The following is a 27,878-nucleotide window of genomic DNA, read 5'->3' on the forward strand; positions in this document are numbered from 1 at the left end:
GGACTCCTGCCACCTTCTGCTCTTGTTTTCACATCTCACCCTTTTACACTGAGAGTCTTTCCTTCTGAATTTCTACCCTTCTGCATTTCTTTCAGTGAATGCCTGTTTGTGGAAAACTGCCTCAAATTTTGTTTAAGAAATGACCTTATTTTTACTTTTTACTTGATAGATACTGTTGCCGAGCATAGTATCCCAGTTCACCAGTAATTATTTTCCAGTACATTGAAGACCATTTAAATTGTCTTCTGATTTTCACTTTTGATTTACAGTGGTCAAAAAAGGGGCTTCCCAGGAGGTGATAATGGTAAAGAATCTGCTTGCTAAGTGGTAAAAAATCTGCCTGCAAATGCAGGAAGCGCAAGAGACATGGGCTGGATTCCTGGGCTGGGAAAATCCTCTGGTGTAGAAAATGGCAACCCACTGTGGTATTCTTGCCTGGGAAATCCCATGGACAGAAGAGCCTACAGTCCATGGGGTCGCAAAGAGTCAGACATGACTGAACACACACAGAGACGGAGCTGGTAATGAAACGTAGTCACCCATGTTTTTTTAGAAAGGTAGGGAGCCAGGTTCCTGACGCTAGCTTTTCCAGGTACTCTGTCTCATTCTTTGCTGCGCTAAGATTTATGCCACAACTGAGAAGTTTGAATTATAGTTTGAAAATCCCAAGTTCTCCAACCATTACATACTAGTGGACTCGGGTCCAATCAGAACAACACTGTGTTAATGAAACAAGATTTGTTCTGATTATATGGTTAAAAAGAAGAAGAAGAAAGAAAAAGAAAAAAGCAACTGAGAGTGATTTAAAGCATAAGTCATTTATTGTTTCCTTAGAGAGAAATTCAGAGATTTGGAATTCAGTTACATAACTTTTTTTTTTTTTTTGTAATTACAGCTATTATGTACAAGACGACATGTCTGCTCTTGAACTAGGATCTTTGTAAATTTATTAATATTTTGGAAAATTCGTGCCACTAGCGACTGCCTCCCCACCCAAAGTTGGCCTATGTGAAATGCATGAATGAAAAAGATCTTGTCATTTTTTCCCTAGGCTCTACTGCGTGCCGGTTTGCCAAAGGGTCAGACTGCAGGAACTCTCAGATTGCTCTGAAACCCCACCTCACTTTTGCATGCTTGTCGTGTACGCTTGCCCTTATGAGAAGTGGAGAAGTACTAACGAAGGTCTTTCTTTTCTGATTCCTGCTCCTCTCAAAGATCAGGATTCATCAGAAATGGTGACAAATTCATTTCATAGCCTAAAGCCAGGTACGGTGGGCTAAGAAGCAGATGAGATTCACTGTGAATAATCCTTGATTTATATACTTAAGAGCTACTGAAGTGTACTTATTTCCTATTTTTATCTTTAATTCTAGTAAAAGCTATTCTGATGTTTTCTTTCCCCCGTCTATCTCAAGAGAGCTACTGACTTTGGTACAAAAGACTTCACTCATCATTCACCTGCATTTATCATGATCCAGTAATCTGAATATTGTCTTATTTTTGGATGGTTTTTGAAATTTGTCATTACCATAAGCCTTCTGTTTAGCCACAGAGTTCTGCACTATCCATAATCAAGGAGTGGCTTTGTAGGCTTCTTTTTAGAAGCAAAAACTAAATTCCTCACCTGTGAGAAATCAAGTTTCAGTGACTTTGAATAAATTTTGTGAAATAAGGAAGGCAAGGGTTTACATCTCAGAATCCTTAGAGTCCTAAAGTTGAGATAACTTTCTGCAGGCTGTTTTGGGAAGGGAGGAAATTTTTTCTACTTTTTTCTCAACTAACATGTGTTGTGTACTTTGGGGTTGAATTTGGAAAATTTCCCAGGAAACGGATGACAATTACTTTGCATGATCTAGATTGAGTAAATACACAATGACTAATTCAGCATGAATTCAGTATTCCCTAACTTCTACTCCACAGAGTGAATACAGATATCTCTGGAGCTCCACGGGAGACACCAGCCCTTCCAGAATGGATGGCAAGCAACAGCAGCACGCTGTGGATATGGACCAAAACCCCACTGAGTTGGTGAGTAGTGTGCATACCTTTTTTCCCCTAACACATTTCCTTTATTGTCTTCTTAGTTATTTATAACAAGGGAAATATCAGCCAACATTCACTACCAACTGGAAAATAACTGTTACAAACATTTTATCAAAGAAGATACACAGCTGGCAAATGAACACATTGGAAATGTTCAACATGCTGAACCATTTAGGGAAATGCAATCAGACCATAGCAAGATACCTCTACACAGGTAATATTGAAGATACTGACCGTATCAACCAAGCACAGGGGAGGAATATGGGGCAACTGGAATGTTCCACGCTCTTGATGGGAATGCAAACGTCATTCACTTTGGAGTATATGAAACATATATTCATATAAAGAATTATGTCTTCTTTCATATCTAACATTCTTGCTTTCTACATTTATTTTTTAACCCTCCCCAAGCTGAACTTGCATTTTTTTCCTAATGTTTACTATTAGAGGATGAATGGAATCTGGATGTTACTAATAGGAGGCACAAGTATTGAGGGAGTTACGTAGTACCAATTGTAGTAACCAATTGTACTATACCATCATTTGATAATTGTACATTAGACTTTTTGCCTAAATTTTTATATTTATATCAGAAATTTATAATAACATATCAGTGGACAAGATTTTAGTAGATGATTTGAAGTGTTATATTTATAGCAGATATTAACAATATTGTTTATATTCATACATATTTAAATCCAATGAAAATATTTATTCTCATTGGCCTACCTGTTTCCAAGGTAGAAATTTATGGAAAATGTCTCATGGTGGGGGGACTTATGCTTAAAACGTTACATCATATTTCTTAGAACATATTAAGGATCCTATTCATCATTCACACAAATTCTTTCATCTTATAAATGACTAGTGACAGAAATTGAACTCAGGTTGCTCACATATATAATCATTTCTTTACAAGATGCTACTTTTCAAAAAACTTGAGTACTAGCTTTCTAACAAAGAGAATGGATTTTATAATTAACTTGACGTTGCCGAACCAAGAGAAAAGTCAGACAAGATAAACATGAAGATATGATTAGGTATAAGAATTGTTTTGCAACTTGAAGGTTGTATTTGTGTTCAGTTTGGGAATCCAATATCTAGATGACCATAAACCTGATTTATAGGATGCCTCTTATTCCATGGAAGCTGCAAAATTCCATTGCTTTAATATCATATGTACATCATTTTATTTCCTTCTCCTTTCCCCACATGTCAAAAACATTTATGCAATTTATTCCATTAAGTCAAATAATTAATTATGCAAAATACCCAGTAAACCAACCTCTGAGACCATGAAAAGGAATCGTTTGGATTTCCTATTTTTTAGTAATCTGACTGGCAACCTCTTATATTCCCTGAAACAAGGGGTAGAATATTTTCTTTTAATTCTTTATGAGTTTGTTTTCTTACTTTAGAACATTTGGAAAAAACAGAAAATTACTAATAAAAAATTTAAAAATCACCCATGACTCCTCCCAGAGGAAAAAGAAACTGCTAATATTTTGCTTCTTGCCCCCCATCCAATTTAATTTTATTCTTTTGATTGCTTTATCATATGAAATTTTTCTCAATTTATATTCAGAGAATTGAGAGCTTATACTACAGAAATCTTTTCTTAGAAGATGTTATTCAAGTTGTCTTTTTGCTTTTTAGTAAAGTTTTTTGGTCTTCTTTACATAAGTTGTATGGCATTTTATAGGCTTAGCCATTTTATTTTTGTGTTTGTTTTTAATTATATTTATTTATTTTTAATTGGTTGATAGTTGTTTTACAATATTGACTTGATTTCTGCATACCTCAACATGAATTAGCCATAGGTGTACATATGTCCTATCCCTCTTGAATCTCCCTCCCACCTCCCACCATTTCAACCCCTCTAGATTGAGGAAGCCCTGGTCTCGAGCCCCGGTTTGAGTTCCCTGAGTCATACAGCAAATTTCCACTGTAGGCTTAGCCATTTAAAATGCATTCCTACTACCATAAATAGCAGTTGCTATTACACATACACATATCCACACATAAAACAGTGCTGTTACACATATGTTCTGTACTTTTATAACCAATTTGATGAGATCTTATTACTTTATAATTTATAGAGTATTTGGCTAATTGTTTGGGGTTCTGTAGGGCAATCATGGATGTGATCACTCGATGGACGTGAGTCTGAGTGAACTCCAGGAGATGGTGATGGACACGGAGGCCTGGAGTGCTGTGATTCATGGGGTCACAAAGAGTCGGACACGACTGAGAGACTGAACTGAACTGAACTGAACTGAGGGCAATCATATCATCTGCAAATAATGTTAATTTTGTCTTCACATTTCCCTTATTTATACGCACTGATGAGAACTTCTAGAAAACCAGTACCCGAAATTGGTGGCAGGAGATATTCTTCTCTTCTCCTGACTTTAAAGGAATGTCTCTGAATGTTTTACTGATAAATATTATGGTCATTGCTTGGAGGTAATGACCTCGTCACATTGCTCATCACATTTGGGAGTTATTCTTTTCTTCTAGTTCTTTGGGGTTGGTATCATTTGTCTGCTTTTACCACTTTTAAATGCTGAAATTTGTTAAATGAGCAGTGAGCATTGAGATGATTATTTTCCTTCTTTGATCATTTAATATGAAAAATGTACTTGTATAATTCACATCATGAAACTGTTTATTAGAGTTTCAGATTTTCCTAGATCTTGGTCAGTTCTTCCTGGAATACATATTGGATTCAATGATTTTTTACATGTTTTATGAATTTATGTGCCTAGATCAAATAAATTTTCTTCATCCTTAAAAATCAGGGCTGGTGAATTGTTGATGTTAACATTCTTTCTCTGCAGCTACCCAGAAATCCCTACGGTTCAAACGAAGGAACACACTGTGGTTGTAGATTGCCTGTTGTGACCTTACAGCCGCAGTGGGTGAGATTTGGGGTCTGGGGGGCAGGGGGGCGTCTTCACTGGTCCTTTGAGGTGATGGCAAGGCAAGGTAGACAGGCTCTGCTCGCTCAGCCCCTCTGAAGGGTTCTCCTCTCCTTCAGCTCCTCCTCAACTGCCTGCCCTTCAGTGGCTCCGTGCTCCTTGGGCACCCCCTCACCCCCGTAACTCCACAAGCTCTGAGCAATGCAGGGGGCCCACTGGCCTGGTAATTTATCAGTGCTGTAGTCTTTTCCTGTAAGATCCTGCTCCGTACCAGAGCTGATCATTTTTCTACTTTGATGTCTTTCTAAGCACAGCGAACTTTCTTTTGTTTATGTTTAAAAGATCAAAAATGTATTTAATGAATCATTTTCTAGTTACAAAATCTCAAAATGTCATTTGAAAATGGGAGATGACAGTGAGCCAAATACGGGTCACTTTCCATCACTCCAAGATAACCAGTCTCCATGTTCTGATCGGTCTTTGGTTTTTCTCTCCTGGATGGCCAATTAGATAATTTAATTTATACTGTAAGTATAGTAGCTGATATGAGGTCATCACGTGATATATTCCTGAGGCAACCTATTTGCAGTTTAAGGTGATGCCTTTATTGCTTTAATACAAAGGGTTAACTAAGAGGGGACATTTTGTCCTTATGCACTTGTGGACAAGGCGTGTATATGTATGTGTGTGTGTGTGTGAAAGAGAGAGGGAGAGAGAGGGAGAGAGATGATTTATTCATTTAAATTATAGCATTTGTAGTAATTTTAAAAAATAGCCATATTCTAATGGAAATCATTTGCCTAAGTTACCGCTGTGTTCTTGCTGAAATGTTCACTTTTCATGACCCTGTGCAGGCGACGGCAAAGCCGAGGTCACCCTGGAAAACGTTTCTGCTGTGTCTGCTGGCCTGTCTCATTGCCACAGCCCTTGTTGTTCTGCTCTTCTATTTTGTCCACTTGGGTAAGCCCGCCGCCGGCACCACCATCGTCATTCATGCCGACGGCAAGTCCAATCATGTCGCCTGCATTCCTGGTGCTGCCCCATCTCCGGGCCCATCCTCCCTGCCTGTATCTCAGAGCACTCTGCCTCCTACCTCGGGGACCAACCACAGCTCCTCTACCCCGGGGCTCCCAACTCCTACAGAGACGACCATGAGCTCAACGTTGGTCCACGAAGTTGAAATTGAAGATGAAGAATGACATTTGGAGGGGTCTTTAGCCCTCCTCAAACCGGATCCATCCACTGATCCTGAACGAGGCATGTCCAAGGTATTCTCCCCTCCAGCCGAGAGGTTCCAAAACGTTTAGCTTTATGAGACTTGCCCTCTTGCTCAGTCATTTGCTGTGTCCCATATGAGAATGACGTCAGTGTTCTCAGTCGAGGACCCTCCAGTCTTCAAATGATTGGAAAAGAAAAATTTAAACTGAGCTCAGTTGATTCATCCTGGCTAGGGCCCAGAGTTTCCTTTCATCCTGTACACCCCATCTTAATCTCATTAGTGAGGATTTCAATTGCTGGAGAAGCTGCCTGCCTCCTGGATATTGGTTCTCAAGCCAGTATTTACGATCCAGTTGTTGATTATTTCCCAATCTCATATACTTGACTCTTCTAGGTATTTGTATTCCAGTACTCTTGCCTGGAAAATCCCATGGACAGAGGACCCTGGTAGGCTGCAGTTCATGGGGTCGCTACGAGTCAGACACAGACACGACAGAGCGACTTCACTTTCACTTTTCACTTTCATGCATTGGAGAAGGAAATGGCAACCCACTCCAGTGTTCTTGCCTGGAGAATCCCAGGCACGGGCGAGCCTGGTGGGCTGCCGTCTATGTGGTCGTACAGAGTCAGACACGACTGAAGCGACTTAGCAGCAGCAGCAGGGCAACAAGAAAGTGTTCAATTAATGTGGTTAACGAACACAAATTATTATGGAACTATTCATCATTACAGAAGCTTTCTTACTATTGGGTGAAAGGAGGGCACATTAATGAGGTTAGAAATGAGAAATGTTTCAGAGAAGGGCTGAAAGTTAAACAAAGGTGGAAGTTTAAGGGGAGATCATTAAAACACAAAACGAGAGGGCTAAGGGGATTGAATAGATTGAAAATCCAAAACACACTTAGAAACACTTCAAATATAACAAATGGTGTATTTTCTCTATACTTTTTTTCTGATATTATCAATATTATTTTCTGTACTTTATATTTTGCTTAAAGTATTATAAACTGCTGCTTATAAAATTTGAACTTTTATTTTGTCTTATACTTTGTAAATTTGACGGCACATGGCTTATAATTTGGTGTGAAACACAAGACCCTTGTTCAATGTTACTTGTATTTAGAGTGTTTAACACTCACTAGAAACATAATCACTTTATTCTGGAGACTTTGGGGTTAAAATCAACCTGCCCATTCCATCCTCAACTTCCAAACTCTACAAAAGAGGAAGACTGGTTCAGAGAAGGCAGCTCCTGTTCAGACTCAGACCCTACGGGTGGCAGCAGATCCAGGATCTCTTTGGCACAGCATCGGAGGTTCTAAATAGGTTCCAAAAGCATTAAAAGATTTTATGTTATATGCCATTCTAGGTTCATTTGCTATAGCCAATAATAGAACATGTAAATTACACAAACCTTGGGGCTTTATTGAGTAATTATGCTCTGCCAAAGAAAAATTAGAAATGCGGTCATTTTCTAGGTAATTGTTATTTTAGGGAAGCTAGTATTATTTCTCAGACACAGGGAAATGTAAAATTTTGAGACTTTGAAAAGTTTTTCAAACAGTTTACCAACATTATTTGATAATAGAATTTAAGAATGATAAACAGCATTATATAAATTTTACAAATTTCACAAAGCTCTAGATGAGATTAATGGGCTAAAAGGAGAAAGTGTGCATGCATTTCTCCCTTGTAGAGTTTTTTTTTTTAAATTAGAGGACAATTGCTTTACAGTGTTGTGTTGGCTTCTGCCCCACGACAAGGTGAATCAGCCACGAGTATTTATGTATATGTGTGTGTGCTTAGTCGCTTAGTCATGTCTGACTCTTTGCGAGCCCATGGACTGTAGCCCACCAGGCTCCTCTGTCCATTCTCCAGGTAAGAATACTGGAGTGGGTCGCCATGCCCTTCTCCAGAAGATCTTCCCGACCCAGGGACTGAACCTGGGTCTCCTGCATTGCAAGCAGATTCTTTACCATCTGAGCTACAGGGGGGTTCCTATTTCTATTTATCCCCTCCCTCTTTAGCCTCCGTCCCACCCCACGCCTCCAGGTGGTCACAGAGCACCGAGCCAAGCGCCCCATGTCACACAGCAGCTCCTGGCTAGCTCTCTGCTTTGCACGCAATAGTGTATCTATCTATGTCAGCGCTCCTCTCTGCATTCACCCCACCCTCCCCTTCCCCACTGTGTCCACAAGCCCCTTCTCTCTGTCTGCATCTCTATTCCTGCCCTGAAAATAAGGTCATCAGGATCAATTTTCTAGATTCCATATATATGTGTTAATATACAATATTTGTTTTTCTCTTTTTGACTTAACTTCAGTCTGTATAACAGGCTCCTGGTTCATCCACCTCAGTTTAACTCACTCACATTAATTCCTTTTCGTGGCTACTAGTAGAGTTTTAAATCAATTCATTTCTATTGTGTTTTTGATTTATATGCTTGTGAAGAAGAAAGATTGAATTCCCTAGTTTCAGATGTACTTCCTTATATGATTTAAATTTTGCTTTGCAATATAAAAGAAAAAAAACTTTTAATACAAAGATCTCAGAATGTACCATTAATAAAGAATTTAAAAGAAAATTTCATATCTTAGAAGCCATTAGAAATAGCTAGATGTGATAAAAGCCGTTCTTTTCTTCCTTTGCTCTTTAAGATTATACAGAATGCACTATGGTAAAACCGGGAGAATAACTTCATTGTGTTTAACAAATACGCTCTTAGCAATGAATTTCCTACGTTAAATATTGGAGGATATTGTAATAAGGGTTATCTGAGATCATCAGATTTCTGTGCTTTATAAAATGGAATTGTGAATGAGCTCTCAGATTCATTTATTGCTTTAGACTTCTACAGTTTAATAAAATCTCTTTTTAAATTAATTTTTCTTGGGGTATAGTTGCTTTGCAATGTTGTGTTAGTTTCTGCTGTACAGCAAAGTGAATCAATTACACATCTACACGTCTCCCCTCCTTTTCAGATTTCCTTCCCATTTGTGTTACTAGGGAGCACTGGGTAGAGCTGGTCTACCAGTGATCAGTACCCAGCTGTTGGGTCAACTCTTTGCAACTCCACGGACTGTAGCCTGCCAGGTGGGGTGCCAGTTCCTTCTCTGGGGGATCTTTCCGACTCAGGGATCGAATCCACGTGTCCTGCATCTCCTGCAGGGCAGGAGGATTCTTTACCACTGAGCCACCTGGGAAGTCCTGAGTAGGGTTTCCTGTGTTAAACAGCAGATTCTCATTAGTTATCTGTTTTATGCCTAGCAGTGAATATTTGTCAATCCCAATCTCTCAATTTATTCCCCGCTTTCCCCTTGTGAACTGTAAATTTGTTCTCTAATCTCTGTCTCTCTGTCTGCTTTGCCAGTGAGTTCCACGGTACCACTTTTCAGGATTCCACCTGTAAGTCATATTAGTAAAATCTTAAAGTATTAAGCAGCATTGTGGAAAATGTCTTCACCATTTAAGACACTTTACTCAGATTAAAATTTTTCAAAGTACTATGAAAATACTGAAGTGTGTGCTTACTCAATAAGAACGTAATCATCCATTATAATGATTTATTCATTAAGTATTAAAACCATATATTTCTAGTATTTATTATTTCAAAAATTTATTCACTGTATTGAATGACAATAATATATTTTAAAATAGTCAGGAAATTCTCTATTTAAAACATCTACTAGAAATGTTCAGGTCCATTATTTATTCTTAAATGTGAAGTAATCCTTGTGGGATTAAAATGTTAAGTTTTCAAATGCACTTCACCAAATAAGAGTGCGATTAAACTTCTTTGGATGCTTTACTAAGAAAATGTTCTATTGGGCATTTTGTTTCCAAAATAGGTCCATTTACTTATACTGAAAATCCACTTTAATAGGTACAATCAACTTTACCCCATAATGATGTTCACAATTATTTTAGGAAAAGCTTTCAGAAGTTACACTGTGTAAGTCATTCACTTTGATATTGTTCAATTTCAAAAGCTTTTGAACTTCGGAACCACCTCTACTTTGAAACAAATTATTATTTGTGAACTTTCAATCGCTTAGTCTTTAGATTTTTTAATAATCTCCTAAGCATCTCATAACTGCCATTAGAGTGACAGACATCTAATATCGGTGTTATGATCAAGTCAAACATGTTTCTACTTTATCTTATCTCTTTCTAACTTTTACTATGGCATCCAGAGGGCCTTTTCCAAGTTCTGTAGGAATCTGTCTTTGTCATCCAAAGTGGTCCTTACCTTCAAAGACAATTTCATCAGACCTGGTTCATTTCTAAGAGGGAATTCCTCAGCTAGAAAGGATTCCTTTTGCTAGGAAAGGAAGAGCAGAGTGATTAACCAGTGTCCCCAGCATTTGGGCACTGTACAAAGTTCCCACTTCAATGTCATCCCACCTAGACTGGCAAACTAAGAAATGAAGAAATAACCAGTAATAGGAAAGAAAAGCAGGGGCCATGCAGCAAGAGCCATTGTGGTTCCCAGAGACTTGATGGAACTAGGAGATACTACGGTAAGTGAAATAAGCCAGACAGAGGCAATTATTACATGATCTCACTTCTTGAGGAATATACAAAGAGCTGAAATCATAGAAACAGAGTAGAAAGGTGGTTACCAGGGGCAGGGGAGTAGGAGGGAGTGGGGAAAATAGAGAGAAGCTGGTCAAAGAGTACAAACTTCTAGTTTGAAGATGATAAATTCTGGGGATCTAATGTACAGCATAGTGATTATGGTTAGTAATACTGTATTATACACTTGGAATTTACTGAGAGACATCTTAAGCGGTAATTATGTGATTTGAGAGATGTGTTAGCTAAGCTATATTGGTAATCATTTTGTAATATATAAATGTATCAAATCAACATGTACATCTTAAACTTATACAATGTTATGTCCCTCAAAAAGCAGGGCAACAGAAAGAAAGAAAGAAAATAACAGTTCACAACCACTAATGTCATCTTTTCCAGAAGTAGAGTGGATTTGCTCTCAAGGACCTGTAGTTTGAGTTTAAAAAATACTGTAAATACAGATACTTTTGCATCAGTTGTATTTGCTTCTATATTTGCAACTGTCTTAAATGGAAGATATGGGCTTATCTTACAGATAGAACAAGAGGCCCCAAATGATTATTTACTATTTACTATGCAAAGAACTCTTGTATCAGTTGAAATAAAATCCAACTGTAAGTCACAGATGTTCCTAAATAATAATGAAGTTGAAGAAAAATAATATATAAAAGCTTCTCTCTCATATACACTAAAAGACTAAAGGTAGCTTTTGAAAAAGTAATTTTTTGGTCCTAAGACACCTGGATTCCTGTATCTCATTGTTCCACATCCTTGGCATCTAGCTTCTATTTCACAGTTTAAAATGGCTGCTTAAGCTCCAGTCATTACATCTATATTCTAGTCAACAGAAAGAAAGAGGGATGAAGGGCTTAAGCCCTCCCTCTAAGAATATTTCTCAGAAATTGCATACAATAATTTTTATTATGTCACATTGTCAGAAATTAGTCATGCAGCCACATACAGCTGTCAGAAAGAGGAGAGATGCAATGATTATTCTGGGTGTTTGTGTGACTAGGTACAACTGATGGTTCTATTATAAGGAAAACAAAGAGAATAGATTTTAGGGCCCAACCCAGAGTCTCTGCCCCAGAACTAAAGCCAAACATTGTTAGATGAAGAGATGAACATTTCACTCCAAATTCCTAATCCCTTTAAAGAGCCCCATGTACTCTTTAATACTCTTTTATTAACATCCTGGCAATCGCAAAATTCTAACACTGTCTAATAATTGTGAGTCAGATGTGGTCAATTACAGTGTCAAAGTGATCTGGCTCAGGTGCCAGCCACTCTGGCGGAGGAGTCAAGTCTCCAGGAGTTCAGCGGACACAGGAGAGCACCAAGAGCCCCTCCCGGGAGGAGGGAGGTCATGCCGGATGTATCTTCTCAGAGCCCAGCCCAGGGTCTGACACAGAGAAACTGCAGAGCAAGCATTTGATGAAGTAAATCACTGATTGCATCCCAGAAACACTGCGCAGAAAGGGACCATGGAGATTATCCAAGCCAAACTCTTCACTTTTGAGATAAAGAACCTGAAGCTGAGTAAAGCTTGGCGAGTGCTGGGTGTGTGCAGGTATCCTATAAAGGACTTTAACTGTGTTATCTCACAGGACGGTGTATTAGTGTCAAAGCTGAGGTTGCCTGAACTAAGATCTGGGGTTCTGCACTAATGTGAAATTTTCACTTTACATTTTCTCACTTCCATCTTGATTTGCTTCCTCCATGTACGAATGTGTTTAATTCCCATTTTATTAATAGTACCTCATTTTTATGTACTTTTATTTCCAGTTGGAAGACAGAAAATAATGATGCCAGTGTAGTCTTCATATTTTCTGCATCATATCTGCACTTTTCATTTTCCCCAAGAACCAGGTTTTCTTCTTTCCAGGTCACAAAGGGGTTTATGTTTCTCTCTTAATGTAGTATTAGAGCAGTTAAAATGTAGAGAGTCTAAAACTAGGCAACCAGGACTTGAAACCTAGTTCTCTCACTTACTATGTGACCTTTGGCAAATTACCTACCTCTCTGTGTCAGTTTTCTCATCAAAATGTGGAGATAAAAAAGATCATTTACTGTGTAAGTCTATTGTGAAGAGTGAATAGATTAAGAATTGTGAAGCAGCCTGGCAAGGTTTGATAATTGTTATCTGAGAATAATGGTGACTTCTTAGCTCAAAGATGGTATTCCCTTGCCACCTAGCATGTTTTTGGCCTTCTCTCCTCTTTTAATAAATAATTTATTTAAAAAATTACAATTAGTATTGACACAACTAAGAAAAATGTTACAGGTTCACTGAAGCTTCTGACTAAGTATGATGACATGGTTACCTCAAAGCTAGTAGAGATTAAGAGTTGACTGAAATAAAATTATAGTGCATGGAGAAAAACCCTGCAACAAGTGGAGGTGAAGGTCAGGTGGGAAATAAAAGGATTCACCTTCACTCCTGGAAAAGCTATAGGGTGAATGTGCTGTCAGCTGGCTAAGAGAATTTACACTTCACACGTCTCCGCAAAGTGAAAAGTAGTTTTAAAAACAAAGTTAGCTGTTCTTTATTATTAATGGGAACCAGTGAGGACCATCTTAGTTCAGAAAATTAAGATTTAATATTTAAAAACTCCTTTAGTGAATGAAATTCATGTTTGTATATTTTGGTTTATATAATACTTTATCTTCTCATCAATGGTTTCCCCCAAGGACATCCTAGTAACATACATACATTTTAACCTATTGCTCTTGACAAAGAGGCTAGATTATGCTGGTCCCCGGGGGTGATTTAGGGCAGGCAGTTAAATTCAGATGCTTCTATAAGTCTCTCTCATAGCTCTCAGGGAAAGAGTTCTCACCAGGCTAGAATTTCTCACGAGAGGCTGACTTCCAATAAGTTGGAAAGATTCTTCCAAAGGTTGAAAATTGGCAAATGACAGAAGCAAGGCCTTCATCCTGTCTTTGTGGGTCCACGTGCAGAATGTGTGGAGAAGGCGATGGCGCCCACTCCAGTGCTCTCGCCTGGAAAATCCCATGGCGGAGGAGCCTGGTGGGCTGCAGTCCATGGGGTCGCTAAGAGTCGGACACGACTGAGCGACTTCACTTTCACTTTTCACTTCCATGCATTGCAGAAGGAAATGGCAACCCACTCCAGTGTTCTTGCCTGGAGAATCCCAGGGACGGGGGAGCCTGGTGGGCTGCAGTCTATGGGGTCGCACAGAGTCGGACACGACTGAAGTGACTTAGCATATTTATGTATGTATGTATGTATATATACAGTATGTATAAGATCCAGTGGCTGCACTGGATCTTAGTTGCAGCTCTGGGAGCCTTTGTTGCAGCACGTGGGATCTAGTTCAGGGATTGAACCTGGCCTCCCTTCATTGGGAGCACAGAGTCTTAGCCACTAGACCTCCAGGGAAGTCCCTTCATAGAATTTTTTAAAATAGGAGAAAGTATGAAAACAATGTACAAACTCCCACAAAAGGAAATGATTAAGAATGACCAGCGGGACATTTTTTTGAGGCGATTGGACTCTCCTTGGACAGGACATGTTGATAATAAGCCCCCTGAAACTGGAAGGTACAGGAGGTGAGGATAGGGATGTATAATAGTATAATGAGTTTGGGTAAACTTGGGAGTTGGTGATGGACAGGGAGGCCTGGCGTGCTGCAGTCCATGGGGTCTCAAAGAGTCAGACACGACTGAGCGACTGAACTGAACTGAATATACAATGAGTTATGAGGGCATATAAAGGACAATGATGTCTCTATTGTTTCCGGGACTCACAGACTGACACCATAATTTGGGCTTTAAGAGGCATGAGTTTAAGCCATTTTGCTCTTTTCTGCCATTTATGGGACCATCTGTCTGCAAAAGGTTGCCTGTCACCAGGACAGGAAAGAAAACAAAAGAGACATGAGCTGAGTAATCCAAGTGCTGAGAAAGGTGCCCGAGGGCCCACATGCCCTGCTGAGCAGAGGAAATCCACATCCTTCCCAGGGCTTCTGAATCCCTCCAGCACGGCAGTCTCTCTCCAGTTTGGCCTCCCACCCTCTCTTCTTAGCAACAGCTGCCACACTGGTTTTCCTTTGGTACTTAAAACCCTCCAAGATCTTTCCTACCTCAAGGCATCTATGCTTGATGGCCCTCCTCTTTGGAGTGCTCTTTTCCTACTCAGGTGGTTACTTGCTACTTATTCTTCAAAAAGGTCTTTCCTGACCCTAAAATTCAAGTCCTATCCCTTGTTGTTGTTAAGTCACCAAGTCAGGTCCAACTGTTTGAAACCCCATGGACTGCAGCATGCCAAGCCTCTCTGTCTCTCTGTCCCTCACCATCTTCTGGAGTTTGCCCTAGTTCGTATCCCTTGAGTCGGTGATGCCATCCAATCATCTCATCCTCTGTCACCCTGTTCTTCACCCTTATCCCTTAGTGATATTCTTTTATGATGCCCTGATTTTTAATCTTTGTAGCATTTAATGCAGAGTAGTAATTTTATCTTTTCAGCATGGCTGTTGTTTAAAGTTTGTGTTCTGCCTAGACTGTCAGTTTCATGATGATTACTTGTTCTCAGGGCCTATCAGAGAGTCTGGAACCCAGGGAGCTCTCAGATGTTTGTGCAAAGGAAGAAGGAACAAACAAGTAACAATAGCCAGCATTTAATGGAGGTTAACAAGGTGCTCTATTTTAAGAACCTTCAGATGTGTTAACTTCCTCTAAGATTCTCACATAATAACATAGGAAGTGAGGATTATTATTATTCTCATTTTACAGATGAAGATGCTGTGGAATAATTTAAGTAACACATGTAGTATCTTCTGGCCAGATATGTGGAAAAGCAATGATTCCAACAGCAGCAACCCAGCTCCAGGGACAAGGCTCCTTTTTTTTTTTTTAAACATTCACTTATTAAGTTGGCCAAAAAATTCATTCGAGTTTTTTCATAAGATCTTACAAAAAACTTGAACAAACTTTTTGGGCAACCCAATATTATTGACTATAAAATTATAAGATATTGAAAGTGAATACTGGGGTAATTGACGTGCACATGGTGAAGGGATCCCACTCACCTAGTGAATTAACAGGTCCATCACCTGATAAATCTTTCTATTCTTTTCTTTTTTGATGATTCTTTTCTTTTTTGAAGTGAACTTTTAAGTTCTACTCCCTTGGCAAATTTCAATGATTCAATACAGTGTTATCAATTATAGGCACCGTGTTGTACGTTAGATCTTCATGTCTTCATCTTACAGCTAAAAATTTGCATTCTTTTACCAACCTGCCCCTCTCTCTCCCATCCCTCAGCCCTGGCAAGCACTTTTCTACTCTGTTTCTATGGGTTTGACTTTTCTTTCTTTCTCTTTCTCTCTTACTTTAAGATTTCACGTGTAAATGACAAGCATCCAAAGCAGTGTTCATCTTTTTCTGTCTGGATTGTTTCTTTTAGCATAATACCCTCGAGATCCATCCATGTTGTGGCAAATGGCAGGCTTTTCTTCTTTCTCACGGCTGAATAATATTCCACTGTATGTATACAATATTTTCTTTATCTATTCTACATCACGACTTTCCTCTTTCCAGGCTCAACTCAGGATTTTCACTCTGAATTGTTTGTGAAGAGTAACTCTATTAGTTTCCTGTTGCCACTGTAAAAACTGCCACAAACTTGGCAGTTTAAGACAGCTCGCATTTATTCTCTGAAATCCAAAATGAGTGTCACAGGGCTAAAATGAAGGTGTTGTCAGGGCTGGTTCCTTCTGGAAGGTCTAGGGGCACATCCATGCTTTGCTTTTTCCAGCTTCTAAAGGTCTCCAGCACAGGGCTGTGTCTTTCCTGTAGGGTAAGGGAGTTAGAAAAGGCGAGGTTCGGGAAAAGAACAAGACTGGCACTTTTCAGGAATAGATCACCTTTAATAAGGCAAGAAGGGACAGAAGCCAGATTAGTGAGCTGCTGCACTAACCCAAGAAAAGAGTAAGTACATATAGGCATATATGTGGACATCTACTGTCTTAAGGGGTCCTGTTCTTCAGGTTGTTCGGATTAGTTATCTCTTAAACAGCTGGGGCAAGGATTTCTGGAGATGGGCCAGAGGCTGGACCAGCTGGGAGTGGGGCGTAATCAACCTTAATGTCCATTGTTTTCTTCAGGTGAGAGAGTTCTTTGTTTTGTATAGAATGGTGGGGAGGTCCCAGAGGGGAGTTTTAACTCCAGGCTATTTTGATCCCTGTAACTTTCCTTCAATTCCATGATAGTTTCTGTTGTCACATTACCTCCTCCCCAGCTTCTGCCTCCCTTTTACAAGGACCCTTATGTTTACACCGGCCCACCTCCTCATCCCAAGGTCCTTATCTTAATCATATCTACAAAGTCTTTTTTTGGAAACAGTGGAAACAGTGTCAGACTTTATTTTTCTGGGCTCCAAAATCACTGCAGATGGTGATTGCAGCCATGAAATTAAAAGACTCTTACTTCTTGGAAGGAAAGTTATGACCAACCTAGATAGCATATTCAAAAGCAGAGACATTACTTTGCCAACAAAGGTTCGTCTAGTCAAGGCTATGATTTTTCCAGTAGTCATGTATGGATGTGAGAGTTGGACTGTGAAGAAAGCTGAGCCCCGAAGAATTGATGCTTTTGAACTGTGGTGTTGGAGAAGACTCTTGAGAGTCCCTTGGACTGCAAGGAGATCCAACCAGTCCATTCTGAAGGAGATCAGTCCTGGGTGTTCTTTGGATGGAATGATGCTAAAGCTAAAACTCCAGTACTTTGGCCACTTCATGTGAAGAGTTGACTCACTGGAAAAGACTGATGCTGGGAGGGATTGGGGGCAGGAGGAGAAGGGGACGACAGAGGATGAGATGGCTGGATGGCATCACTGACTCGATGAACATGAGTCTGAGTGAACTCCGGGAGTTGGTGATGGACAGGGAGGCCTGGCGTGCTGCAATTCATGGGGTTGCAAAGAGTCGGACACGATTGAGCGACTGAACTGAACTGAACTGAAGGTTACATGCTTGCAGGTTCTGGGAATTAAGACAGATGTCTTTGCGGAGCCATAATTCAACCTCTCACATTCAGTGCTCTCACCGAAGAGCACTTTGTGCACATAATTCAGTCTGAGCAAGCCTTTGTTTCTGGCTCTTCAAGGAGGCCACTAAAATTATAGAGACTTCCCTGGCTGTCCAGTGGTTAAGAAGCCAGGCTTCCAATGCAGAGGGCGCCAGATCCCAGGTTGGGGAGCTAGGATCCTGCATACTGCACTGCAGAGCCAAAAAAAAAAAAAAATTATAATTGAGGATGGGGGAAATCCTCTCTCCATGTCCCTCCTGGATGTTTTTACATTTGTACTATAAATAAACTTCCCTCCATTCTGGCTGACATATGCGCAGTCAGGTACTAGAGTCAGCAGAGCCCAGAAGCTACCCACCCGAGAGATTTTTGTGCAAGTGTGTATGTGGCAGTTCTGTCCCGGCACCCGCCTGGTGTGGGCTCCATCTGCCCTCATTCCCATCCTTGCAACTGGGCCAGCCAGACATGGTCTGCTTAAGGAGCCCCGTGTCATGTTATGGTGACCTGGTCAGGTGCCACCTCTGAATGTGGGCAAGGTGGTTTCCCACTGGCTTGGATACACAAGCTCAGAGGATTTTCTCAGCCCAATATTCACTCCTAGAGCAGGAGAGAAAGAAGAAAAGATGAGAACCAGAAAAAGACACCGGGCGCTGATAAGACTCATCCCTCCAGAGACCTTACTCTGTGGTCACTCTTGTCCTCACTACAGGATGGAGAGAAATGGGAGACCAGAGAGAGCTGTTTCTTTATCTGCTCAACGGGCACATCAGGTTACAGAAACTTAGAGTTCATTCCAAACAGGCAAAATTTACATGACACACGTATTATAATAACAATAAGTTATAACAGGTGTTATTATAATAACACATATTATAATAACAATAACAATAATACAATATGTGTTAACACATGTATTATAATAACAATAATAACACATGTATTATAATAACAACAATAGCGACAAAAAATCTAAATACATCAACAAAATGACAAATGTCTTTCCTATAATTCCAGTTAAAAAGGAAGGATGACAACCATGGAGTGGGCAGGTGGGAAGGGTCTAGCCGCCTCCAGGGAGCTCTGGGGGCTCCCACTAGGCCCCCAGGGAAGGAGCTGCAGAAAGACCAGAGCCCCAGGGCTAACCAGGGTCACCATCCTGTCCCCTCAGAGCCTGCACTGTTAGCAGTCCCTCAGTGGGCATGCCTCAAGGGCTTATATTCATCCAGTCTCCTTGGGAAGTGGGCTGAAGGTGAGCGCTCTGATTCCTAGCTCTGCTAAATTGGTGTTAAGGTCCATAAGAGAATCCTTTTCCTCTCTGTAATTTTCACTGGGTGAAGAAAAACACCATATTTCATGTACATACTGCTAAATTTAAAGTGGAAAACCAACAAGGTCCTCCTGTAGAGCACAGGGAACTCTGCTGAATGTTATGTGGCAGCCAGGATGGGAGGGGAGTCGGGGAGAATGGACAGATGTGTATGTACGGCTGAGTCCCTTTGCTGTCCACGGGAAACTATCATAGCATTGTTAATTGGCTACACACCAATACAAAATAAAAAGTTTTAAGTCTGGGGGGAAAAAGGGAACGGGAATAAGAAGTCTTTGCAAACTGATGAAAATAAAACTTTTTTGAAAAAAATACGGAGGGGCCAAGTGGTTTTATGAATTTTGTGGTTGTGCCTTTTTAAAAGATGATAGAAAACGTTTCTTGATATTCACCATGAATTAATATCAGGAAATTTTGAATTAATGTCACCAAATAAATAGTCTACAGCTTGGCCTCAAGGTTTCAACCACAGCACTGGAACCATGAGTTTTCTATGGACAACTTTCTTCTTCCTTGGAAGGTGCCCATCCAAAAGAAAAGGAAAATGAAAATTATCATTTAATTTTTGAACTAATGTTTAGAAAATGTTAAAAAACACCATAGGTACTAGGCTGAAAGTCACAAAGTTTTGAAGATTGTGTGGAAGTTCTGTGCCTTTTTTATAGGCATCGGCTTTCAGCATGTGTGAACACGTGTCAGACTACCATAATCACTTCAGAGGTAGTAATTCATCCAAAATCTACAAGTTTCTTTTAGTGAAATCGTAACGGTATTCATTTGTGAAAAGCACTTGAGGAAAAAGAATAAACTTTCTGAACAACATAGGTAATCAAATCACAGAATTGTAAATAGAATTGAGCTTTCCTAAACAATGCTAATAACCAATATATAAGTTGTTAGTCACTCAGTCATGTCTGACTCTGAGTAACCCGCGAGGCTCCTCTGTCCATGGAATTCTCCAGGCAAGAGTACTAGACTGGGTTGCCATGCCCTTCTCCAGGGGATCTTTCCAACCCAGAGACTGAACCCAGGTCTCCTGCATTGCAGGCAGATTCTTTACCATCTGAGCCACCAGGGAAGCCCATTCAAGTTTGGTAATGGAATCTGCTTGCTGAACATTTATCATATATCTCACCAAGAAGATCTAGTCAAACTGGAATAAATTTGCCCAGATTCTCTGAGAACAAAAATTCCAACCCTAAACTTTAAACTATAAAACCAAAAGTTAGAGAATTTGAAGTAAAGTACTTACTGGCTCTTCCTGGACATACCTTCTAACCTGTTGCTAATGAACTCTGCTTAAGTGGAAGTCACTAGTTCATTTTCCCCTTTCTCCCTTTTTTCCCCCAACTATATATTATATATTATCCATGATCATTGATTTCTTTTTAAATCATAATTATTTCACAAAGAAAAAGTTACTGTTAAAAAAAAAAACCCAAAAACATAGACGTTGGCAAATAACACACACATCTGCCTCAGAGTATAGGCAGTCCTCCATAAATGATGGTTATACATCCATGGATGCAACCAATCAGGAATCGGGAAAAAATTATATATATATATATATATAGAGAGAGAGAGAGCGCCACCCTTGTGTTCCCCAAGAGACATCAAACCCAGGGTACTGCAGCAAAAGTGCCAAGTTCTAACCACTGGTCCACCAGGGAATTAAAAAAATAATTTGAAAAAAAACCCCAAAACGTATAGAAATAAAAACCTGAAATTGCTGCATACTGGCAACTATTTACATATAATTTATATTATATTTGTAACTATTTAATGGTAACTTATATGCAGAGTACATGCGAAATGCGGGGCTGGATGAGGCACAAGCTGGAATCCAGATTGCCAGGAGAAATATCAATAAGCTCAGATATGCAGATGACACCACCCTTATGGCAGGAAGCGAAGAGAAACTAAAGAGCCTCTTGATAAAGGTGAAAGAGGAGAGTGAAAAAGCTGGCTTAAAAATCAACAATCAAAAAAATAAGACCAGGGCACCCAGTCCCATCACTTTATGGCACATAGAGAAACAGTGACAACAGTGACAGACTATTTTCTTGGTCTCCAAAATCACTGCAGATGGTGACTGCAGCCTTGAAATGAAAAGACGCTTATTCCTTGGAAGAAAAGCTATGACCAACCTAGACAACATGTTAAAAAGCAGAGGCATTATTTTGCCAACAAAGGTCCATCTAGTCAAAGCTATGGTTTTTCCAGTGGTCATATATGAATGTGAGAGTTGGTCTATAAAGCTCTGAAGAGCTCTGAAGAATTGATGCTTTTGAATTGTGGTGTTGGTGAAGACTCTTGAGAGTCCTTGGACTGCAAGGAGATAAAAGCAGTCCATCCTAAAGGAGATCAGTCCTGAATATTCAGTGGAAGGACTGATGCTGACGTATAAGCTCCAATACTTTGGCCAAGTGATGTGAAGAATTGACTCATTAGAAAAGACCCTGATGCTGGGAAAGATTGAAGGCAGGAGGAGAAGGGAACGACAGAGGATGAGATGGTTGGATGGCATCACCAACTCAATGGACATAAGTCTGAGCAAGCTCATTAATATTAAAATACTTAATATTGAAAAATTATTTTTCCACTTAGTCAACCATGTTTAATAACTAATTATGTTGGAAAACACATGATTTTTCAACAAATAATTTTTAAACCATATTATATTATAAAATATAGAGTTAAACTGAATTATATTATGGTATAAAAAAATAAAACAGAACCTGCTTGTTGTTTAGTGTGCAAGAAGAAGCTTCATTCATTTATTCATTTAACAAATATTAATATTTATGAATTGTACTATGTAACAGATGGGTGTCCCAGGTGGCTCAGAGGTAAACCCGCCTGCCAATGCAGGCGATGTGGGTTCGATCCTTGGGTCAGGGAGATTCCCCTGGAGAAGGAAATGGCAACCCACTCCAGTATTCTTGCTGGGAAAATTCTATGGACAGAGAAGCCTGGTGGGCTACAGCTCACAGGGTTGCAAAGAGTCGGATGCGACTGAACACACACACACACACACACACACACACACACACACGTGACAGATTCTGGGAACAGGAAACAACACCTAAGACAATTGCCCTGTAGTTTTAACTATTAGCAGCAAATTACTGAGCCTGTCCACCCACAGCCATTTCCAAGAACTATTCTGCTCAGAGGGCAGTAGCGCTCTGGACCTGGGACTCCTATTTGAGCCACGGCTCATGTTCCTACCACACTAATTCCCTCTTCCTAAAGCTTCCCAGTGGGGTTTGCTCCTCAGCTGGTACTTAAACCGCTGCCCTGAAACCCAGACTTGGTTTGCTAAGAAAAGAAGAGTCGAATTAATCAGATTGCCTGTATTGGAAACTTGAATAAAATGGTGCCGAAGAGAAGAGGGCAAAGGTTATCAGCAAGAAAGGCTGAGGTATAGAGAGGGTTGGAGACAGCATAGGAGCATCGAAGGAGCAAGCATTCTATGTAATCCAAATCTATGAGCTAGATGGAAAGGGTGTGTGTGTGAGTGTGTGTGTGTGTGCTCAGGACAGCAGGAGTTGGGAGAAAATGAGGAAGATGACTGGTAACAGGAGAAGCACAGACACATGTGCTGAAAAGCAGCAGAGAGCCCTTTACCACTTAACCACTGAGCCGCCTGGGATGCCCATCTGTCACACAGTCCAGTCCACAGAGGACCAAGGATGCTGTGCAGGCATTGTCCCTGGAAAAGTATAACATCTTAAATGGAATGTCATGGAGAAAATAATTCCCACGAGCCTGTCTGTTTTGGATAGCCAGTGTGGGCATCGAGGGTTGGCAGCTCCATTTTCTCTGCTAGGGGAAGCCAGACCTCCTCGGGGAAAACTATCTTGAATAGGAAAAAAAAAAAGAAATTTTTGTGTTTTCAGCCACCCATTATGTGGCCCCAGAAGATTAATTCAGGTGCTTACTAAACATTTGGGGGTCTTTAAATGCAGCGTTGACCAGCTCTCACCAAGGGCTCACACACACCGTCCCTCTGCCCAAACATGTTCCCTCCTGACGCGTCCTCATCCCTGGCCTACCCCTCTCTAGCTCCTGCTCATCCTCCAGGACAGGGACGACTTGTTACTTTCCCTAAGAGGTCTTACTTGACCTGCCAAATTACCATTTTCTTTATCCTTTGGGCTTCTCGAACACCCTGGATCTCTCTTCTTTCATGGAATTTTATCATTTGACTTTTTTTCTATTTAACTGCCTACATTCTCCTCCAGCCTGCTCTGCTGGGGCAGTGTAGAAAACAGATAATTCTCTGACTTCACTGTTATTCTTTATTTTGTTCTATTCTTTAGCACCACTAGTGTGGGAAGGGCTTCCCAGATGGCTCAGAGGTTAAAGCATCTGCCTACAATGTGGGAGATCTGGGTTTGATCCTGGGTCAGGAAGATCCCCTGGAGAAGGAAATGGCAACCCACTCCAGTATTCTTGCCTGGAGAATCCCATGGATGGAGGAGCCTGGTGAGCTATAGTCCATGGGGTCGCAAAGAATCAGACACGACTGAGCGACTTCACCCAGAACCCAGAACCCAGTGTAGAAAAGGCTTGATTTTACTCATTGGTACTTACCATTCAGGCTTACCAGGTGGCTCAGTGACAAAGAATTCACCTGCCAATGTAGGGGATGCAAGAGACATGGGTTTGATTCCTGGGTTGGGAAGATTCCCCTGGAGTAGGAAATGGCAACCCACTTCAGTATTCTTGCCTGGAAAATCCCACGGACAGAGGAGCTACAGCCCATGGGGTCACAAAAAGTCAGACACGACCGAGCGCATGCGTACACATGCACACACACACACACACACACACACACACACAAAGACATTTTATCTTGGCTTTTACCTGACAGGCCCATTGGTAATTAAACCTCTGACTCCTACAGATCCATTTCTAAAAAGCAACACAAATTTAACTTTGTCTCCATTGGCAGGGACCATTTTTACCTGGTTTCCCCTTATTTTTTCGAGTACTTAGAAATTAGTATTGATGTAATAAATATTTGAGGACAGAACGAATGTGTCCAGCTGCACTGGTACAGTTTCTTAAGCAATGATGCAAAAGAAAAGTAATGTAAATATTATTCAAAAAGTTTAATTTTAATCATTCTAATTATAGGCTTTTCTCAGAGGGTTCAATTTTTTTTTTTTTTAAACGCTCTACTTCATGCCTTCCAGATGTCGTACTCTGTAATGGACAATGTAGCCGAGTAAACTATGTTCATGGAGAATTGTGTTTACAGTGATAAATATCCAAAGTTTTAAACTTACCTTGTATCCATTACATTTATTTGAAATATGGTAATATTATTCATTCCAACTATATTGCACTGTAAAATTCTACACTGCTACACTTAACACTGTTATCTCTCTTAATTCCTATTCCACCTGGCAAACTATGCTTATGTTTCAAGACCTGAATGGAATTTCAACTCCTCTTGGAAGTTTTCTCCTATTGTTTTTGTCTTCACAGGTAATATATATATTTTTTTTTTTAGGTAATATTTTTTTTACAACCTGGCTCATTGTACACTGCTATTAGTGATGTACATGTCATTTTCTTGCTGGTCTGTATGGGGAGGGGGTGTATTCATGTTTCTAAACCCAGACCTCCAACAGGCACTTGTTAGGTGAATGGAAAAGATAATAAATTTTTTTTCCTTATGCTGATCCAAAATCTTTGAGAAAAGACCACCAGGCTCCATTTTCTAGCATCCTTTGCAGCTGGGATGGACAGGAGACTTGAGTCCTAGTGAACAGAAATGATGGACCACTTGGAGGCAGAGCCCCTGAGAACCGCCCTTGTGCCCACTTTGGTGCTCTTTTCTCTCTGGCTGGTTGGGTGCTCAGCCCCCAGGTGACCTGAGAAGTCACCTGGGTGACTGCCCCCACCTCACTGACATAGAGCATCCTTGCTGGTTCGTGACCTTGTACTGTGTTAGGCCAAACCAAGCTTCTATCTATTTTTCACTGTGGCCTAAAACACCCTGACGTACTGGTCAAAGAGGGAATTGACCTAGTCTAAATGATTTAGTCCTCTTTCCTAATTCAGGGCAAATTAGAGACGAATGTCTAGGGATCCATCCATCCATCTATTCAGCCAGTATCAACCGAGTCCTCACCATCTGTCCCGTTCTCTCCTGTGTGCTGAAGACAAAACAGACAGTAAGTAAGGAAGGCACTGATCCAGGCTTCGCGGATGATAAAATACAGTGGAAAAGACAAGCAACAGACAAGCAAAATACAAAACATTTTCAAGTTGTGATAAGTACTATAATAGAATCAAACAGCACGTGAAGATAGAAAATCAAAAGCAAGCACATGGAGAGTTTTACCTGGGAGGAGGCTCAGGACACACCTCCCTGAGAAGGTGAAGCCAAGACCCAAAGGATGAGGAGCACCCACTGTGTGAAGACTGGAGCTAATATCACTCCAGGCAGAGGGAGCTGCATGCAAAGGCTGGAGCATGGGAAGCAACTTGGCAAGTGTGAAGCCCTAAAAAAGGCGAGCCTGGCACACGGAATGAGAGATGATGTTGAGTTGAGCAAAGCTAAACTTCTGAGCAATCTTCAGCTGGGTACATGTGGCAACATTCTGGTTCTCTGTTTATAAATCTACTATTGGATTGAAGATAAAGACACACGTGTCTTCTGTTTACTTTACCCAATTATTTTGTCCTGTGTAGACAGAGGTCACCCAGGGGAAAAACACTTCCAAAGTCAAAGTGGTTCCAATATGTTTGATTCTAATTCTTTTTAATTAAGGGCCATCTGGGTTACTAAATTAATTTTATAAAAGAAACAAGGAGTTCTTTTCTATGAAAATATTTTTTACTTTGCTTTATGCGTAGTTGCAAGCATAAACTTTACTGATTAGGGTTAATCATTTGAAAATATGGATAAACACGTGGTCTCTTCCGTGAGTTAGAGCACTGCACAATACATCATTAACATTTATTGATAGAAAATTATCACTCCTTTTAATTACTGTTACTTTTATTTGATTACAAAGATAACATCATACTTTATCCTTCTCTTAAATGTGCCAATGACTTTCTACTTTACAGCATCCATTTCAATGGTTTTCTTAACAATTTTGTCCAACCTCAGGTTAGCCTCAGTGCTGCTGTGACAAATTGTCTTGCCAGTAGCTACATGTGTAATTATCTCCATACACTGCTCACAGTTTTATGTACAATGTGTTGCCTAAAGGATTCTTCACTGAGTGCCATGAGTCAAGGACACCTAATATAAAAGCCATGGGATCTCATTTCAATGGCTTTATGGAGGTGGAAAAGACTATCTTCCATCTTGGAAATAGACCTCTGGTTATTAATTATTCTTACCCATAGACAGGGACAGTGTGGAATCGAATTCAGCAGGTTATGGGGGCAAATTCAGGATCTACAGAGCCTCTGATTCAGCACCCTGATGGACTGCTATGTTGACTGCCTTAGGGTTAGTCCACGGTAGCTTGCCTTGAGAATGAAATCACCATATTATCTTTTAGGCTTCCATGGTCGCTCAGACGGTACAGAATCTGCCTGCAATGCGGGAAACCCAGATTCCATCCCTGGCTTGGGAAGATCCCCTGGAGAAGGAAATGCAACCCACTCCAGTATTCTTGCCTCCAGAATCCTATGGACAGAGGCTGGCAGGCTATAGTCTATGGGGTCACAAAGAGTCGAACACGACTGAGTGACTAACACATGCATATAATCTTTAATATTCTTGGGTAAAATAACAATATTTTGATTATCTCTTTGTAAATGCATGTTGAAATATGACAGTGAAGTGGCAGGATATCTACAACTCATTTTCAAATGGTTCAGCCAAACAAAGTCTGAAGATAGAGCAAATGTTATAAAATGACCACGGGGGAGTCTAGGTCAAGAATAAATAGGTGTTTCTTCTTTTCAGTTTTACTTATTTATTTATTTATTTTGCAGACTTTTAGTTTTTTAAATAAAATATAATTTGGGGAAGGGATGAGAAGGCGATAGCCTTGATGCCAATGGAGAATCTAAATATCCTTTAAGTATAGCATGGAGCATGGGAAGCAACTTGGCAAGTTTGAAGCCCTAAAAAAAAGGCCAGCCAGGCAAACGGAATGTGAGATCACGGTGAGTGGAGCAGAGGTAAAGATAACGAGAGCCGCTACCTTGGTCTCCCCAGTTTCTCAGTAATTTGCTCTGTCAGTGGTTTGTTGCCTGGGTTTTAAAGCTACACAAACTCCATTAAACATCTCTCAGTTTTGTGACACTCCAGGAAAAGAGGCATCCTGGGTTTCATTCATTTTCAATACCATAGCACACTGAGAAATGCTTTCCTAAAGCAAGTCAGGGTTTTGTTTCCTGCATTGTCAGGAAATCCAGGCTTCCACATCAAATGTAAGGGAGATCGTATGATACGCTTTATGTGAAATACTTAACCCCATGCCAGGCACACAATGAGCCTGTGATAAATGACCGCTCTCTTGTCATCACCGTGTTTATTAGCTCCTACAAATCCTTTATCAGAGACTGACTGCTTGAACTTCAAACCTACGTCCATCAATCAAGTTAACAGATATTTATTGATAGCAGAATATGACTAATAGCTAATTCTGTGAATAGCCAGTGTACAGTAACTCAGAAAGGGACAGCTCACAATGGAGCAACCCATCAGATTTCATACACACATACAGGGTAGCACTTAAGCCAGGATTTAAAGTATGTTT

The 27,878-nt window shown here is 40.3% G+C and overlaps 1 protein-coding gene across 2 annotated transcripts; it reads left to right on the forward strand.

Annotated features, from left to right (window-relative positions):
* Positions 1 to 1,030: 1,030 nt before the first annotated feature.
* Positions 1,031 to 9,065, forward strand: LOC109577680 (dynactin-associated protein). Of its 2 annotated transcripts, XM_070779100.1 has the most exons (4): positions 1,031 to 1,266; positions 1,921 to 2,028; positions 4,884 to 4,964; positions 5,819 to 9,065. In XM_070779100.1, the coding sequence occupies exons 2-4, from the start codon at positions 1,972 to 1,974 to the stop codon at positions 6,161 to 6,163; spliced, it is 483 nt and encodes a 160-aa protein (XP_070635201.1). In that variant the 5' UTR covers positions 1,031 to 1,266; positions 1,921 to 1,971; the 3' UTR covers positions 6,164 to 9,065. The 2 variants fall into 2 exon arrangements, with proteins under 2 accessions (XP_070635201.1, XP_070635200.1); XM_070779099.1 differs by lacking the exon at positions 1,031 to 1,266 and having other exon boundaries at positions 1,863 to 2,028.
* Positions 9,066 to 27,878: the final 18,813 nt, after the last annotated feature.

The sequence above is a fragment of the Bos indicus genome, chromosome 24 (assembly GCF_029378745.1).
Source record: "Bos indicus isolate NIAB-ARS_2022 breed Sahiwal x Tharparkar chromosome 24, NIAB-ARS_B.indTharparkar_mat_pri_1.0, whole genome shotgun sequence".
Taxonomy (NCBI): Eukaryota; Metazoa; Chordata; class Mammalia; order Artiodactyla; family Bovidae; genus Bos; species Bos indicus.